This window comes from Bufo bufo, chromosome 2, assembly GCF_905171765.1.
Source record: "Bufo bufo chromosome 2, aBufBuf1.1, whole genome shotgun sequence".
Lineage (NCBI taxonomy): Eukaryota > Metazoa > Chordata > Amphibia > Anura > Bufonidae > Bufo > Bufo bufo.
This window is the reverse complement of record NC_053390.1, coordinates 194,623,385-194,641,803: the sequence shown is the minus strand read 5'-3', so window position 1 is coordinate 194,641,803 and position 18,419 is coordinate 194,623,385. Positions and strand designations below refer to the sequence as shown.

Here is an 18,419-nt window from a genome sequence, read left to right as displayed (position 1 = left end):
CATCAACCACTGAGCCACTATGCTGCTCAACCAATTTGTTAAGAGGTGCAAGCCTCTTAAACTTGTTGCCTCTTCTGCTCCATGTGCCAAAACTGAAATCTACTCTGGCCTTTGCTTTGTGACCCATATTCCTTAAAGCGGTTTTCAACCTTTACCACCTTTTCTTATTAGGTCCCAGAACGTGATCAATCTAAAATTAAAAAAAATCCACTCATCTGCTTCCATGGTTCCATCGCAGAATCTCTGTTCATTGATGCTTCCGGTCATTGGCATGTAAGTTTTTCATATGGGGTCTTGTGCGCAACTGCAACCATTCCCTGGCCTCAGCAGTGACATGTTCCCAAGTGGTATGTTACTGCTGGGGAATCACGTACCTCTTGATGACATGTCAACGCTGAGGCTAGTGAATGGCTGCAGCAGCGCACATGACCCTGTCCAGAAGTTCACTAAACAGAACATTTGAGCTGGAAAAGAGCAGCAAGGAGCAACTGAATGGATTTCTTAAAATCTTACATGAATCACATTCTGGGACCTAATAAAAAAAAATGCTAAACAGTTCACTTGATGAAACAGTATAATGTCACAGCCCCGTGTTGGGAGATCACTGCACACATCCATCAGGAGTGCAGCACATACTCTAATGTACAAATCTGTAAAAATAATATGTGACAATGTCTATGTGCAGTGATCTCTCAACACATCACAAAGCAGCGAGGAGTGAAGAGACACATGGGATATAGACATTTATAGTCTGCTCTCTCTGGTTAGTACTAAATCACAAACCTTAGGCTCCACAAAAAAGTTAATGAAAAGTTTGCAATAACTGAAAAATGTGGAATGCAATTTTTGGTTTTAATACATCAAAGACATAAATATAAATATCATATATCTAAATGATTACGCCTCCTATGTTGCATCACTCCTCTCAAATCAACAGTTGGCTAATCCCTGATGTGCAGCAGGTTAAAATCCTATTAAGTCTCGCAATTAGCAGAGAAGCCTGGATTAATCTCATTTGTAAGAAGAGAATGACTTGAGCAGAATGAATACTGACCATGTCTCTTCATACTCCCCTTCCAAGTAACGTTCGCCATGGTCTCGCAAGCATCAGTGGTTCTTTCTTCATCCAGAACAAAACCAGGGATGGTGGAGAAAGTAATTTTTATCATACCGGTAATGTATAATGTTTTCTGTGTTATAGAGTATTCTTGCCAGCTACAAAAGTGACCCATGTACAGTAGTAAAGATTTTATGAGGAGCTGTTAAACTCTTAAAGGGGTTGTCTCATCTCTCCGTTATTAAGGTGAGATGAGACACAGTCCCGACCACCTGCCAGCTGGGAAACAGCAGTCGGGACTGTGTCTCATCTCACTGTAGTAACCGCAAGATGAGACAACACCTTTAAATTCTTATTAAAGAGAATGTGTCTTCATAAATTTACATTTTTTAATGTTAAACATATTTTGAAGAATTTTTATGTTATTTTTTAATATCCCATGTCAATATCCATATTAAAGAGTAACTAAACTTTTGTAAAACGTTCTTTAAAAGTGTTCTAAATAGCCCAAAAATGATTTTTCTAATATACGTTATTAATCAAACACAAGACACTCAAAGTCCTAGGTGCTATCGCCTCTTAAAATCATTACTCTAGTACAGCGCTGCCATGTCAGGGCTGTACTGGAGTACAGATTTCTCTGGGGCTGCAGCTGCACAGGCAGGGGCACATATCGTTACTTCTGCCTGTGCCCCCCCTCCCTCAAGCTTAGCTAAATCCTGGCACAGCACATCTGTACCCTGTACAGGTGTGCCATGCCAGGATTTAGCTGAGTGTAACTACCACATGCCTGAGCCAGATCCGCTCGGTTGAAAGTGCTCGATAGCATCAGTACAGAGTTCCTCATGTACTATGTGCTACGGAGAGCATTCAGCTGAATGGACATGGCAGCGCTGTACTAGAATAATAATTTTAAGGCGCAATATCACCCAGGACTTTGTGTGCCTATTTGATTAGGAAAACAGAATAATTGAGTAATAAAGTACCGTATTTTTCGCCCTATAAGACGCACCTGCCCATAAGACGCACCTAGGTTTTTGAGGAGGAAAATAAGAAAAAAAATATTTTGAGCAAAAGGGTGTGCTTTTGGTGGCTTTTGAACTAATGGTGGTCTGTGGATGACACTATTATGGGGGATCTGTTGAGGACACTGTTATGGGGGATCTGTGGGTGACACTGTTATGGGGGATCTGTGGGTGACACTGTTATGGGGGATCTGTGGGTGACACTGTTATGGGGAATCTGTGGGTGACACTGTTATGGGGGATCTGTGGGTGACACTGTTATGGGGGATCTGTGGGTGACACTGTTATGGGGGATCTGTGGGTGACACTGTTATGGGGGATCTGTGGGTGACACTGTTATGGGGGATCTGTGGGTGACACTGTTATGGGGATCTCTGGATGGCTTTTATTGGGGTCTCTGGATGGCACTGTTATGGGGGGATCTGTGGATGACACATATATGTGTCATCCACAGATCCCCTCCATAACAGTGTCCCTGTAGTGTGAATGACCCCCAATACAGGGGGTGGGGGTCGCATCTGTTTTTATAATGACAGGGTGGCCCGTGCAGTGACTGTATTCTACTACATGGGCCCCGCTCACTGTATATACCGTAATCTTATCTATAATTGTAGGCATTGTTAATATATACAAATTCAGGGTAATCAGCGCCTGTATTACTTACAACAAGCCCTCGGTAGCAGAGAGGAGGGAGGAGGCAGGCCGGGAGGACGGGCGCTGGCAGCGTGAGTCACTACATCACGCGCCTGTGCCGCCCACTTTATGAATGAAGCAGGCGGCGTTGGCGCTTGACGTAGTGACTCACGCTGCCAGCGCCTGTCCTCCCGGCCTGCCTCCTCCCTGCTACCAAGCACTTGTTGTAAGTAATACAGGCGCTGATTACCCTGAATTTGTATATATTAACAATGCCTACAATTATAGATAAGATTACGGTATATACAGTGAGCGGGGCCCGTGTAGTAGAATACAGTAGTAGAATACAGTCACTACACGGGCCCCGCTGTCATTATAAAACCAGATGCCGGCCCCCAGCCCCTCCTCCCTCTCAGCTGATACACCCACCGTGCGGCATCGCGGCGCGGCGTATCATTGACAGTTCGGCAAAATGCACCATTCGCCCCATAAGACGCACTGCTATTTCCCCCCCACTTTTTATAGGGCGAAAAATACGGTATATTAGAAAAAACATTTTTTAAAGACATTTTTACAAAAGTTTAGTTACTCTTTAAAAAAAATCTTAAAATACTGCAGTTTTCACGGTGGCAACTAGGCCTAAAAATAGGGGCTATTTCTTAGTCTGTACAGGCAGGATTACAATGACTGATATCACCTATATAACACAGGATCCACCATTCACAAAATGTGATGTTACTTCTTATCTACTCCTTACTGACCTCTGAACAGGTCACAGAGCATGCCTAGAAAACTCTCCCATAGAAGTCAATGGGGGTCATTTATCATGCACCTCTATTTTTTAGAGTGCGATTAGACCGGCATAGTGAATTAATCTGTCTGCATTTTAGTAGTTATAAAGAGTCGCATAGCAGGTGATAAATTAGGCGAGGAGTCTTTGTATTCGTCAGGGCTCATGTGGACCGGGTACAATTAGACTATTCGTTGGTTGGCTCATGAATTCGGTGGTAAAGTGCAGAGTTACATATGAGATAAAAAGTCACACATTAGATAAAAAATATGCATATTAGATTAAAAAAATTGCATATTAGATATGAAAACTAGTTGTAGCCATGTTTATACACATATTTATGTTTGTGAAAAGGCGTGTGTCTACCAGAAGATTTGACTTTTTAAGTAAAATTGTCACACGGCCCCACACAAAGCTGACTAAAAAAAACTAGACCACCCCTGGAGTGAAGTAAAAACTTTAATGTTTTTGTGTCTAATTCATGCATAAAAAACCTACATAAATAGGCTAAAAAAAAGAGAATGAATCTAAAACTGAAAATTGTGAAACGAAGAGCAAATGCCTCCAAAACAGGTGAACTTTCATTAGTAAATGTGTCTAAAAAAATTGTCTAAAATAGAAAAAAAATGTCTAAAACAGGCTCATAAAACTATATTAAATGACCCCCAATGAGTCCCCTCCTGTCCATTATGTCTATGGCCCATGGTGGCTGCTGTAAAGCATATCTCTAAATGTTGTTAATAACAGCTCAGGCAAAATGGCAGTCCCCATAATCATGCATAGAAAATAGAATAAAAAAATCTACAAAAGGATGTGTGACACTTTATGGTTTTAAAGGGTTTCTGTCACCCCAAATTTTGCTATTAAACAGGCTGACATTATATATGTGAAAAAGTCACCAGAATTTAAAGCGAACCTTTCACCTCATTTTCACCTTATAAACCAGCAACAGTACCTTATAGATTATCTTGAGTGTGTTGTTATGCATGTTAGTGCCGCTTTCCTGGGCTCTTTATACTTCAAAAAATCGTCTTATAATCTTCACATTCTGTGCTCCAACAGTCATGCAAACAGTCAAGGGGGTAGCCCTTCCATCTCCTCTGGCCGTACCGCCCCTGCCCTAACCCCTCCTCTATGCTCCTAACTGACAGCCGGCTCAGTCGCCGGGACGGCGCTTCTGAAACGTGCGCATGCGCCGTCCTCCTGATTCGCCGCGCAACCCCGTCTTTCTTGCTCACAATAGTGGAGCGCGCGCACGGGAGGGAGAGCAGACAGGCCGGCATTGCGTAAGGCGCATGCGCGATTCTCTTACATGATCGCGCTTTTGTCAGCAAGAAAGACGGGATTGCGCGGCGAATCAGGAGGACGGCGCATGCGCAGGTTTCAGAAGCGCCGTCCCGGCGACTGAGCCGGCTGTCAGTTAGGAGCATAGAGGAGGGGTTAGGGCAGGGGCGGTAGGGCCAGAGGAGATGGAAGGGCTACCCCCATGACTGGTTGCATGACTGTTGGAGCACAGAATGTGAAGATTATAAGACGATTTTTTGAAGTATAAAGAGCCCAGGAAAGCGGCACTAACATGCATAACAACACACTCAAGATAATCTATAAGGTACTGTTGCTGGTTTATAAGGTGAAAATTAGGTGAAAGGTTCGCTTTAACTCTGCATTTCTTTTCTTTAAGTATGGCCCCATTTTTATGTAATTTTAACTTTTATTATATGCAAATGAGCCTCTAGGAGCAGGGGAGCGTTGCACCTGCCCCTAGAGGCTTCGTTCGCCCACCTCGCCCACCGGCAGCCGGCTTTCTCACTGCACCTGCGCCGAATAATGAATGGGATAGTGCAGGCGCGAGATTTACACGGCAGACGGGGCCAGCAGGAGAATCTACGCTGGCCTGGCCCTGTGAATCAAGACAGAAGGACGTGGAAATTAGGTGGGCAAACTGAGCCTTTAGGAGCAGCCCCTCCTGCTCCTAGAGGCTCATTTGCATATACTAAAAGTTAAAATTACACGAAAACGGGGGCATACTTAAATAAAAGAAATGCAGAGTTAAATTCAGGTGACATTTTCACATCTATTATGTCAGCCTGTTTAATAGCGAAAATTGGGGTGACAGAAACCCTTTAACTAGCAGAAACCCTTAAACTTTTGAGGTGGATTTTACGGTTTTGTGTTTTTCCGTTATTTACTCCGGCCTTCCCGGAGCCGTAACGTTTTTATTTTTCCATTCACATAGCCATATAGGATCTTTTTTTTTTTTCAGGACAAATTGTGCTTTCTAATGGTACTATTTACTGCTGCATACAATGTAATTGGAAGCTGGAAAAAAAATAAAAATGGGGTGGAGCTGGAAAAAAACACACAATTCTGTCACAGTTTTATGGGTTTTGGTTTTACGGCATACCCTATGTGGTAAAACTGACCCATGCTCTCCATTCTCTGGGTCAGTATAATTATAGTTATACCACTTGTATAGTCTTGTGTTTTAATACTTAAAACTTTGGAAAAAATACATTTTTTCTTTTCATCGCCATATTCTGATCCCCTCATTTTTTATATCTACGTGGCTGTGTGGGGGCTAATTTTTTGCAGGGAAATCTGTACTTTTCATTGAGGAAAGCCACTGTGGGTGACTGTTAGAGCCAGAGCCACTACCACTTCCATCCTCTGCTCCGGCTTCTCCTGGGCTCGCTGCTAATGTTTGATGATACTTTGAGACAGAGTGCCCTTTCTGTTCCCCAAAACAATAGAATCATAGGGCCAACTGTAAAGAGTTTGGCATTGTTAAAGGGGCATCCCAGCTAGAAACATTTATCACTTATCTTCTGGTTTAATTATGTTCATCTGCTGGGACCCCCACAACTGCTATGAGACTATACCTGCATCCACACTATGGCAATAAGGAGCTTTTTGAATAAATGCTCCATACAGACAACTGTATATGGGAATTACAGAACCAGCCAAATGTTTGCCACCCACCCAGTGGATATATGACAAATATTTCTGGCTCGGTTACAAATGAGGCGAAATTGAAAAACATTGGGTAGATTAGATTGGACTGATGCACCCAGAATTATTTTTAGAGAAGTAATTTAGAAAATAGACCCAGTTCTGCCAAGTACGTTTACACTTCTGATGTGGAAAATTCTTCTATTACATCTTCATATGTTACTAGTTGTAAATGTGAGGTTCTTAGTGCACATTTTGATCAAATTGTGCAAGCCCATCTGCCACGTCACGGTGACCTCATTCAGATGGGTCCCTACACTAAGACTTTATATGTAACAGCAATACTGTACCCCTCTTATAGATGAGATCCTAGAGATCACATTCTTAGACACTGTACTGGAACAGTGAGTATATAAGAAGGTTATCTCCTGCTCTATAAAGTGTTAGTGTAGAGACCCATCTTAATAAGGCCACAAAGTGGTTGATGGGCTCAAAAATTTTATTTAAAAATTGTGCCATAAAATCACTATGGACACAACATTACTGTGTCTTAGTTTATATACAGGCCCTATGGGAGCAGAGATACATGCTGCTGGGGGCCACACAGAACAGTTTTGGAGGCTGATGGATGTGCAACCTTGTTCTAGAAAAATAACTTTTAGGTCACATTCACATGATGGTGTTGCCTCTGTGTCCATGTTGCAGACCGTAAAATATGGAGACCACTCATGTGCAATCTGTATCTCGCTATGGACAAATTGACTTCAATGGGTCTGTGATCCTCAAGATACAGTGAAATATAGAAAATGTCTCATCTTTTGCGTTGCAGAGGCACAGACCTGGAGCCAATGGAAACACATGGAAGCCCTTCTGTGGGCTTCCAGGTCTGTGCCTCCGCACCACAAAAGATAGGACATATTCTATCTTTCGACGAATCTTGCAGATCGTGGACCCATTCAAGTCAATGGGTGTGGGGCACAGATGGCCGGTGCCTGAGTTTGGGGATCCACGGTTTGCGATTTGTGGTCTGCAACACAGGCACAGCCATTACGTTAGTTTACATTGTTTACATTGATTTTAACTTATTATTACTGTCACTGCTAATATTATACAGTATGTTTCAAGTATAAAATAATTTAATTTAGCACTATTTATTACCACAACAATCTAAACACAAAATACATGTGCACATAAAGGGACTACAGTATAATACATGGAAGCTTAGTCACCACTGAAAGCACTGTAATAGTAACTCACTGTTATTCATTTTGGGATAAAATACACCATAGGCATCCTCGTTTAAAAATGTATACCGCACAGCATGGCATTGCAAGATGCTTCTTCATAGAAAAGTGCAGTCAACTGTGTTTTTCTATACAGTAAAAGAAGGTATACAGACATATATTGGCTAGACTATGGCCAGAAGGACACTTCTGTCAGGTGAATGGGGCCTATGGATACAACTGATGTATGAGTCATTAGCTTTCTTGGTCCACACACCAAACATACTATGTAGACAAGTGTGAACAATGCCTTACCTGTTTTTAAACTCTTGGTGACACTGCTCCCCACACAGATTTTAGTGCTATGGCCCCTGCTTTGTGCTCATTGGTGTGTTGGCAGACATTTGGAGGTTACTCCTGCTTGCTCTACTTTATTGGCTCCTCTTACCCATCCTCTTCATCTGGAATTATGGTCCAGGGCCCGTTAACACAAGTTGCTCAGTATAGGCTGTCTGCCACCATGGTAGTACAGGATTCCAGTGATTCAATGACCTGCTCCTTGCTATCTCAGCTGCATCTCCTCCTACCCAGCAAGTGAAAAACCCTTTAATTAAGGCTCTTCTACATAATGTGTCTGATGGGTGCAGCAGAATATTATTAGTGCCAGAGAAATAGTTGGCACAATTTTAGTCCCCTTCGGCTTTTCTGGAGTACAGATGGCTCCAGTCCTCAAATTAGCAATGTCTATAATCTTCTGCATATGACTCCTGTGGCTCCTGTAGTTCTGTCCACCAATGTTATAGCAGACAGAAGCCTTAGTGTCCTCTGGTCTCTTCCAGTTCTTGGGGTAGTAAACATAGAACAGTTTAATTGTCCCCTGCTTCTGTCAAAGTCGTCAATGCCTTTTTCAAAAGCTTGATCCATCTCTTGCTTCATCCACATCAGATCCTCTCTAAGGTTCACATTACAGGAGATACCGTTAAGGGGGCTGAATGCCAGGCACCAATTAGCAAAAGGTTATGAGGCATTGTTTTCTAACATACTGTGTGCAGCTTAGGGCCAGGCTTCTTCTAGTGCCCCCTCCTCCATAGTAAAAATTATAATCTAGGCCTCTGCAACAAGAGATGTTCTGTATAGGCTAGACTTTTAAAGGAAAGGACGTCTGTGGACCCCGGTCTCCTCTTAGCGTGGTGAGAGGGAATACACCTGGATTTTAGGAGGAGGGAAAACGCGTGGTCTCATTTGTCCATTTATGCTCTATGTGAACTGAACCCACATCACTTTGGAGACTCGCTGCACATTCCATCTTACTACGGACTGGAAGTATTGTTTTGGTATAGGCTAGACTGCCTGAAACCAAGGATGCACAGGTTTACAGTGATTCAGTCTGCTGTGCCTTGCTTCTTCAGTTACTTCTCCACAGAGAAGCAGGTAATAATCCCTATTAACCCATGTTCTTCTGATGAGCTGTTTGATGGGGAAACCAGCTTCTAGAGGGTTTCCCTGTTTCAAGCTGCCCATGCTCCTGGCAATATCGTCCAGAGTGCACCACTGTCTGCCAATGGGACTCCTGGTCAGCTATCCTCTGGTTGCAGATCCTGTTGATGCAGTTGGTAGTTTCTTCAGACTTCTTCTCTTCGGGTTCAATGTGATTCAACTATAGCACTGCCAGGAAATGCAGTTTACAGTCCCTCAGCCACCTAAAGGTTTCCTGAAGATTAGGATGGTCACAATCCTCAAATTCCCAATCTCTTTAACTTGACATCTCTTGTAGCTCTGGTAGCCTTGTCATCCTCTGGTCTCTTCCAGTTGTGTGGGGATGGTCAACATGGAACAGTGGTATTGCCCCCTGCTCCTGGCTTTTTTTTCCATACATAATCCCTCTGCTGTTTTGTCCACATCAGCTCCTCTCTCAGTTCCATCTCATAGGGGATGCAGGAGACAGACAGTGTTAAGAGGACCACAGAGTTAATATAAAGGAGATTTGGCTAGATATACTGTATTTATGTCAGGAATTCAGGATGGGATAGAGAAGGATCTCTCTTTTGGGTAGGGGTTGGAACGTGGCATATGTATGTGCCTTGTACCAGTAATTTTATACTGTGTTACTTCAATCCTTAATAGTAACTTATTATTACTATTACTACGACTGCCACACTGCTCTCTCTATATATATTCACAGGATTACCACCATTCTAAAACATAACCTTTAATGCTTATATATTAAAAAGTCAATACACCCTTATAATTATAAATGAATAATAATCAAAAAGAAAAGGAAAATCTAACGACAGGTTGCTAGTTCCCTTGCACGGTGTTTGCAGGAGGGAAAGAAGGATAATTTAGGGCCTATTGGGGGCAATGTCCCTAGTTCTGGCCCTAATCAGGATACCCTGCCTAAATACGGAATAGCCGCCCCGATAGGGACGATCCCGTTTCTCGTACCTCCTAGTATCCCTGGGTTGACCCTAGCAAGGGAGGATGTAAGGATAGCCCTATTAGAGACCTAGGCTATTATAGGTACAAAAAATAATAATAAACAAATACAATTACCCAGATGGAGTGACAGAAAACACCCTAATTAATAGGTGAATAAAATAGTATAGATAGTATAGAGTATTAGAAAAGTGTAACGGTCACGTCCACACACACACATGGGGAAGGATAGTGACCACTGCGCTCCACCCTCACCCCTGGCCCTGCCTACTTGCCTCACGAGTCCTGATGACAGGGGACAACTGGACGACAGTCCCTAACAAATAATTATGTGTCTATGAATATCTGTTCTCTACCACCCCAAAAATAGCAACCTTCTATGGGCTCCCAAAAATACATAAGGGGACTAGTCCCCTAAAAGGACGCCCCATAGTTTCGGGGATTGAGAGCCTAACCCATCATGCCGGCATATACATCGATAAAGTTCTACGTCCCTTTGTTTCCACACTCCCTTCATATTTACGGGACACGATTGACCTACTGCAAAGAGTTGAAGGTGTCAGTATTGAACCAGACAGTTGGTTCGCTTCAATAGATGTAGAAGCCCTCTACACCTCAATTCCTCATAACAAGGGTTTGTCAGCAGTCAAATATTTTTTAGATTCCAGATCGACGGACCTGTACCAACATAACCAATTCATTCTTCAACTTCTCAATTTTGTCCTGACACATAATTATTTTATATTTGAAGATCACTTCTACCACCAGCTCAGGGGCACTGCTATGGGTAGCCCTTGTGCACCAACTTATGCTAACCTGCTCCTGGGCTGGTGGGAGGATACGGTTGTATTCTCTGAATCTATGTTATCCTGGACCAGATTTATCACAATCTGGTCCAGGTTCATAGATGACATTTTACTTCTTTGGTCAGGGACAGTGAGTGAGTTTCAAGAATTTATGGACACACTTAATTCTAACCATATTGGATTATTCTTTACTTCAGAAATACACCGTAACACCATCAATTTCCTGGATGTTCGTCTAGAAAGAGATGAACATAATTACATAAAAACGACCCTCTTTAGGAAGAAGACCTCTACCAATAGTCTTCTACGTTGGGACAATTTTCATCCCACCCCTCTGAAAAGGGGCATCCTTAAGGGGCAGTTTTTAAGAGTGCGGAGGAATTGTTCTGAAAATAAAAATTTTACATATGAAGCATCTAAACTCTTTGATCGGTTTAAACAGAGGGGTTACCCGAGTCCATGCCTCCATGAAGCATGGAGTTGGGCTAACTCTAGCAATCGTACCGCCCTGTTACAACCACAAATCAAGCAAGAACAAGAACCTCCAAGATCCAATCAGAATTATTGGTACTTATGACTCAGAATTCCAACAAGTTTGAGATATTTTAAATCGATACTGGTCTCTACTAAAGACAGACCCTGACCTGACCAGTGTACTATCTGAAAACCCCACTATCACCTACAGGCGTGGACGCAATATAGGTGATACACTAGTCCACAGCCACTTTGAGTCCCCAGAAAAAAGCACGTGGTTGTCCAACAGACAGTTGGGCACTTTTAAGTACGGCAAATGTAAAGCATGCACATTCATAGCTCCAGCAAAAATCTTTATGAACAGCCAGGAAGATCGGACATTCTATACCCGTAGCTTTGCCAACTGCAACACCTCTGGGATCATCTATATGGCTCAATGTGACTGTGGACTTAAATATATTGGTAAAACCAAAAGGATATTCAAAAAGCGAATCCTTGAGCATATTGGGGATAGCCGCAATAAACGGGATAAACCTATATCGAGACATATATGGACCAAACATGCAGGGTCCACTAAAATCATAAATTTTTTTATGATTGAGGTTTTAAAAATGTCTAAAAGAGGTGGGGACATGGATAAAATGCTGAAACAAAAAGAGTCCAGGTGGATCTTCAGGTTAAATACTGTCGCACCTGCTGGACTAAATGAAGGTATCGACTTTGCGTGTTTCATTTAAGGCGTCCTCTATATCTTTTAGGATCAATATATCATGTATAGAGTACAACATTTGTTGACTGGGAGGCAAACCCCTCCATCTTTGATCCATTGCCTATATTATATACTAGCCAGTCACCCTTTAAATAATTCAACTAATTCATAACTGAACACATACATACTAACTTGGGATACCATAATAGGTCAGATTGATACATCGGTTTTCTGACCATATGGAAACATATCATATTCATATGAATTGGTTTCCTATTTAAATATAATCAGATGCGGGTCATACACTTTTATATGTATTTGGTATACCCCACCTGACTTCAGCCTAAAACACTAGATATAGGGGTCTTTCTAGGTTACTTTAAATATTAGTACCTAGATTATATCTGTTTGGCCGATTTCTTGTGTTCTACAAGCTGGACTGGTGATTTTCTATAATGATTAGTCAGTCAGTAGCTGATAAACTTTTATCACGTGTTCCAGTTATTTTCTTATCATCGTAAAAGAGAAAAATAAAAAGTAAATAAATTAACCTATATATAATTCATTGTGAAGTGCTCAGGTGATCACTAATGGTGATAGGTACTCTATGGTCAGATATGTCCCCTGATGAGCCTGACACCAACCAGGTGAAACGTGTAGGGACGAATTTGGACATTTCTATATAATATCTTTTCTAATACTCTATACTATCTATACTATTTTATTCACCTATTAATTAGGGTGTTTTCTGTCACTCCATCTGGGTAATTGTATTTGTTTATTATTTTTTTTGTACCTATAATAGCCTAGGTCTCCAATAGGGCTATCCTTACATCCTCCCTTGCTAGGGTCAACCCAGGGATACTAGGAGGTACGAGAAACAGGATTGCCCCTATTGGGGCGGCTATTCCGTATTTAGGCAGGGTATCCTGATTAGGGCCAGAACTAGGGACATTGCCCCCAATAGGCCCTAAATCATCCTTCTTTCCCTCCTGCAAACACCGTGCAAGGGAACTAGCAACCTGTCGTTAGATTTTCCTTTTCTTTTTGATTATTATTCATTTATAATTATAAGGGTGTATTGACTTTTTAATATATAAGCATTAAAGGTTATGTTTTAGAATGGTGGTAATCCTGTGAATTCTTGTTAAACAACCACATTCTACCATATATTTCCCTGAACAGGACTATGTTCAACCTGTGAATAAACTCTCTCTATATATGTATACTTTATCATGTATCTTTGCTACTTTTTTTAGTCCAATGAGTTATGACATATCGCCACTCATTTGTTTGCTCTTTGCTATTGTCAACCAGATATTACAGGGAATTGTAACATGACCCCATTCAAGTGAATATAGAATTAATCCTAGTGACTATTCACGGTCCAAGCAGTTCTACCCCCACTGATCAGCAAGTTCTGGTATATCCTAGCAATATACCGCGACTTGTACAAGTAGGACAACCCCTCTAATTTATCACTATTTACTCCTATGGTAATTCTGACACTAAATACTGTATATTTTACATTGACAGACTCTAGTAAAATAAATGTAAGCGTATTCATCACTGAAAACACTGTAATAGTAACTTACTCTTATTCATCCTAAAATAAATATTTTTATTTTTTAATGCACAAGGCCTCATGCACACCATTGTATTTTTGATCTGTATTCCTTGAGGTTCGATGTGGACCCATTCATTTCAAGGGGCCGAAAAAATTTGCCCAGCACACGGAGGTCATTGATGTAGAAGCGGCTGGTCTGCAAATAATAGAAAATGTCCTATTCTTGTCCACGGTTTGCTGACCACAAAATACATACAGTCGTGTGAATAAGGACTAATATAAAAGTTAAAGAGTGAAAAAAGTTAAAGAGTGAAGTGGCTTACTTTGCTCGAGCACTCCATTTGAGGTACTGTATATGGCAGCAACATTTTCCTGATGTATACCTTGGATGGAAGGCTCTGAAGTATGCTACTGTATAGGTATGCATTGGCACACGTCATCCATAGGCATCCATGTTAAAAAATGTACATCGCACTGCACAGTATACGTCTTTTTTGCAGGATGCCTCTTCATAGAAAAGTGCATATAACTGTGCTTTTCTATACAGTTAAAAAGGGTATACCAGCATCATCAATCAGCTTAAGACTTTTTTTTAGCTTCTCTCAGGTGAATGGGATCCTATGGATACACCTTCCCAGCCAACAAGCAAATGTGCAGGGCAGACATGGAGCGGACAATACCTTACCTGTGGCACCTTGGTAGCACTGCTTCCAACATAATTTATGGTGCTGTGTCCCCTGCTCTGTGTTCATGGGCACATAGGCAATAATTTAAAGGTCCTTCCTGCTTGACGCACTTCGACCAAACAGCAGATATGTCTGGAGGCTTCTCTTACCCCTTCTTTTTAGCAGGAAATATGGTCCAGGCCCATGTGGCACAAGCTGTTCGTATAGGCTGTCTAACATCACGGTAGAATAGGAGTCCAATGATTCAGTCTCCTGTTCAGTCACTTCTTCAGCTACTTAGCAAGTAAAAACCCTTTTGACTATGACTCTTCATGTGAGTTGCCTGATGCAGACAATCGGTTTCTACATGCCCCACATGGCCTCTTTCCGGTATTCCTGTCCAGACCATCTTTCATTAGGCTCCTTGCCAACCCCGTCTCAGATCTGCTGAACACAGTAAGAGCCTTCTTCAGGCTTCCTTTTCTGAGATGCAGTCATCATACTGCCAGGAGAAATAGCTGACTCTCCCTTTAGCCACCTCAGGGTTTCTTGGGATTTCTGATGGGCATTTATGAAGCTGGAACCAACCAAAGAAGAAAAACCAATAACCCCATGAAAAATGAGAGAACGCACATATAAAATGAATGTAGTTTATTAAGACAAAAAATAATAAATATAGAATAACACGAAGGCACAAGGTAAAAGGGGATGGGACGCCCCGTGTAACGGGACCGTAAACCCCCACCCTCACATATACCCGACTAACAGGGAAGAGGTGTCATAAAACACTAAGTGTGGAACCGCATATAAATGGGAGAACTGTAAATTCGCCCAGAGTGACATATAAGCATATGTATTGCACACATGTAGAGGATCAATAAGGTCACTCATAACAGACTTGCCCACCACTGGTAACATTAGTGGCCATCACGTAAATACAGACAGCCAAATCACATCACTAAATTCGGGTGGAACAAGAGTGACATGTGTAAGTAATGACACTACAATAACATACTAGCCATGTATAAAGCAAGACATAAATTACCCATGATATGCGGGAACACAGGGTGTATGACCAGAGCTGCACCTCGACGCGCGTTTCGCCTGACGAAGCCTTCTCTCATTTTTCATGGGGTTATTGGTTTTTCTTCTTTGGTTGGTTCCAGTATATTATACTAGACCCCAGTGTATTTTGTACACCCAATTAGAGTTTTTCTTATAGGTTGGTCTAACCATTTATGAAGCTGGCCAACATGGAACATTTTTATTCCCCTGCATCTGCCAGGCCGCTAGTGGCTTTAAAAAAAAAAAAAAGTGATCCCTTTGCTGCCTCGTCCAAATCAATTTCTCAGTCAGTTCCACGGGAAACAGTTATCGTCAAGCGTTTTTGGTGGTTATGAATACCAGATATGGTTGCAGACATTTACAGATGCAGTGCATACATATCACAGGGAAATGCACATGTAGAGATTTAGATATATCACCTTACATACACCATATATACAGTAACGTATTACAAGCAATAATTGGACACTACTTAAAAATATTTTATATACACTGAACAAAAATATAAACGCAACACTTTCGGTTTTGCTCTCATTTTGCCTGAGCTGAACTCAAAGATCTGAAACATTTTTTACATACACTCTCATTGTTCACAAATCTGTCTTAATCTGTATATAAAGTAGGTATATCACCCGTAGGGGATATAAGACATAAGCGCTGGTACACAGTCTGTGTACCAGCGCTTATGTCTTATATCCCCTACGGGTGATATACCTACTTTATATACACTTTACTAGGGAGAACAATAGCTCCTCAAAGACATTGAGCAGCAGGATCTCCCCACCCAGGGAGACTCACACATATCTATTCAATAGGAGCGCAGGGGGGTCTCTATTTTTCTGTCTTAATCTGTGTTAGTGAGCACTTCACCTTTGCAGAGATAATCCATCCCACCTCACAGGTGTGGCATATCAAGGTGCTGATTAGACAGCATGAATTATTGCACAGGTGTGCCTTAGACTACCCACAATAAAAGGCCACTCTGAAATGTGCACAGTTTTGCCTTACTGGGGAAGGGGGGGGGGGGGGGGGTCAGAAAACCAGTCAGTATCTGGTGTGGCCACCATTTGCAACACATCTCCGTCGCATAGAGTTGTTGATTGTGGCCTGTGGAATGTTGGTCCACTCCTCTTCAATAGCTGTGCGAAGTTGCAGAATATTGGCAGGAACTGGAACACACTGTCGTAGACGCCGATCCAGAGCATCCCAAACATGCTCAATGGGTGACATGTCTTGTGAGTATGCTGGCCATGCAAGAACTGGGATGTTTTCACCTTTCAGGAATTGTGTACAGATCCTTGCAATATGGGGCCGCGCCTTATCATGCTGCAACATGAGGTGATGGTCGTGGATAAATGGCACAACAATGGGCCTCAGGATCTCGTCACGGTATCTCTGTGTATTCCAAATGCCATCAATAAAATGCACCTGTGTTCGTTGTCCATAACATAGGCCTGCCCATACCATAACCCCACCGACACCATGGGCCACTCGATCCACAACGTTGACGTCAGCAAACTGCTCATCCACACGACGCCACACACGCTGTCTGCCATCTGCCCTGAACACTGAAAACCGGGACTCATCCATGAACAGAACGTCTCTCCAACGTGCCAGATGCCATCGAATGTGAGCATTTGCCCACTGAAGTCGGTTACGACGGCGAACTGCAGTCAGGTCCAGACCCCGCTGAAGACGGCGAGCATGCAGATGAGCTTCCCTGAGACTTATGTAAACCGATTGTTGCTGCAGCTGTCCGGGTGGCTGGTCTCAGACTATCATGGAGGTGAACATGCTGGATGTGGAGGTCCTGGGTTGGTGTGGTTACACGTGGTCGGCGGTTGTGAGGCCGGTTAGATGTACTGCCAAATTCTCTAAAAACGCCTTTGGAGATGGCTTATGGAAGAGAAATGAACATTCATTGCACGGGCAACAACTCTGGTAGACATTCCTAAGGTCAGAATGCCAATTGCACGATCCCTCAAACATTGCGACATCTGTGGCATTGTGCTGTGTGATCAAACTGCACATTTCAGAGTAGTCTTTTATTGTGGGCAGTCTAAGGCACACCTGTGCAATATTCATGCTGTCTAATCAGCACCTTGATATGCCACACTTGTGAGGTGGGATGGATTATCTCTGCAAAGGAGAAGTGCTCACTAACACAGATTGAGGGTCCATTCACACGTCCGCAATTTCGTTCCGCAAATTGCAGACCCATTCATTTCTATGGAGCAGCACAATGTGCTGCCCGGATCCGGAATTGCAGACCCGCACTTCCGAGTCTGCAATTCCGTTCCCCAAAAAAAATAGAACATGTCCTATTCTTGTCCGCAATTGCGGACAAGATTAGGCATTTTCTATTAAGTGCTGGCGATGTGCGGTCAGCAAAATGCGGAACGCACATCGCCGATGTCCGTGTTTTGCGGATACGTGGATCCGCAAAACACACACGGACGTGTGAATGAAGCTTTAGACAGATTTGTGAACAATATTTGAGAGTAATGGGTCTTTTGTTTATGTAGAAAATGTTTCAGATCTTTGAGATCAGCTCATGCAAAATGGGAGCAAAACCAAAAGTGTTGCGTTAATATTTTTGTTCAGTGTATATACAGGTGAAACTTGAAAAATTTTAATATCGTGCACTTAAAAGGTGAAACTAACATATGAGATAGACTCATTACATGCAAAGCGAGATATTTCAAGCCTTATTTGTTATCATTTGGATGATTATGGCTTACAACTTATGAAACCCCAAAGTCACAATTTAGAGGTACCCTTTGCTCAGGGGATATGGATTAATTAGCTGATTAGAGTGTGACACTTTGAGCCTAGAATACTGAACCTTTTCACATAATTACTTTTAATTTGCATTACTGAAATAAATGGACTTTTGCACAATATTCTAATTTTTCGAGTTTCACCTGTATGTGTATATATATATATATATATATATATATATATATATATAGACATCGAACATCTATATAATACACAGATATGGAGACATTACATACATA

General features: G+C 42.1%; 1 protein-coding gene across 1 annotated transcript in view; it reads left to right on the top strand.

The window, feature by feature from the left end:
- The first annotated feature begins 1,055 nt into the window (after positions 1-1,055).
- The window catches only part of LOC120990755 (transmembrane protein 17B-like), a 30,395-nt gene continuing 13,031 nt past the window's right edge, over positions 1,056-18,419 (top strand). Inside the window, exon 1 of the mRNA XM_040419657.1 lies at positions 1,056-1,173. Within this exon, the coding sequence (XP_040275591.1) occupies positions 1,056-1,173 (118 nt within the window). The remainder of the gene's footprint in view (positions 1,174-18,419) is intronic.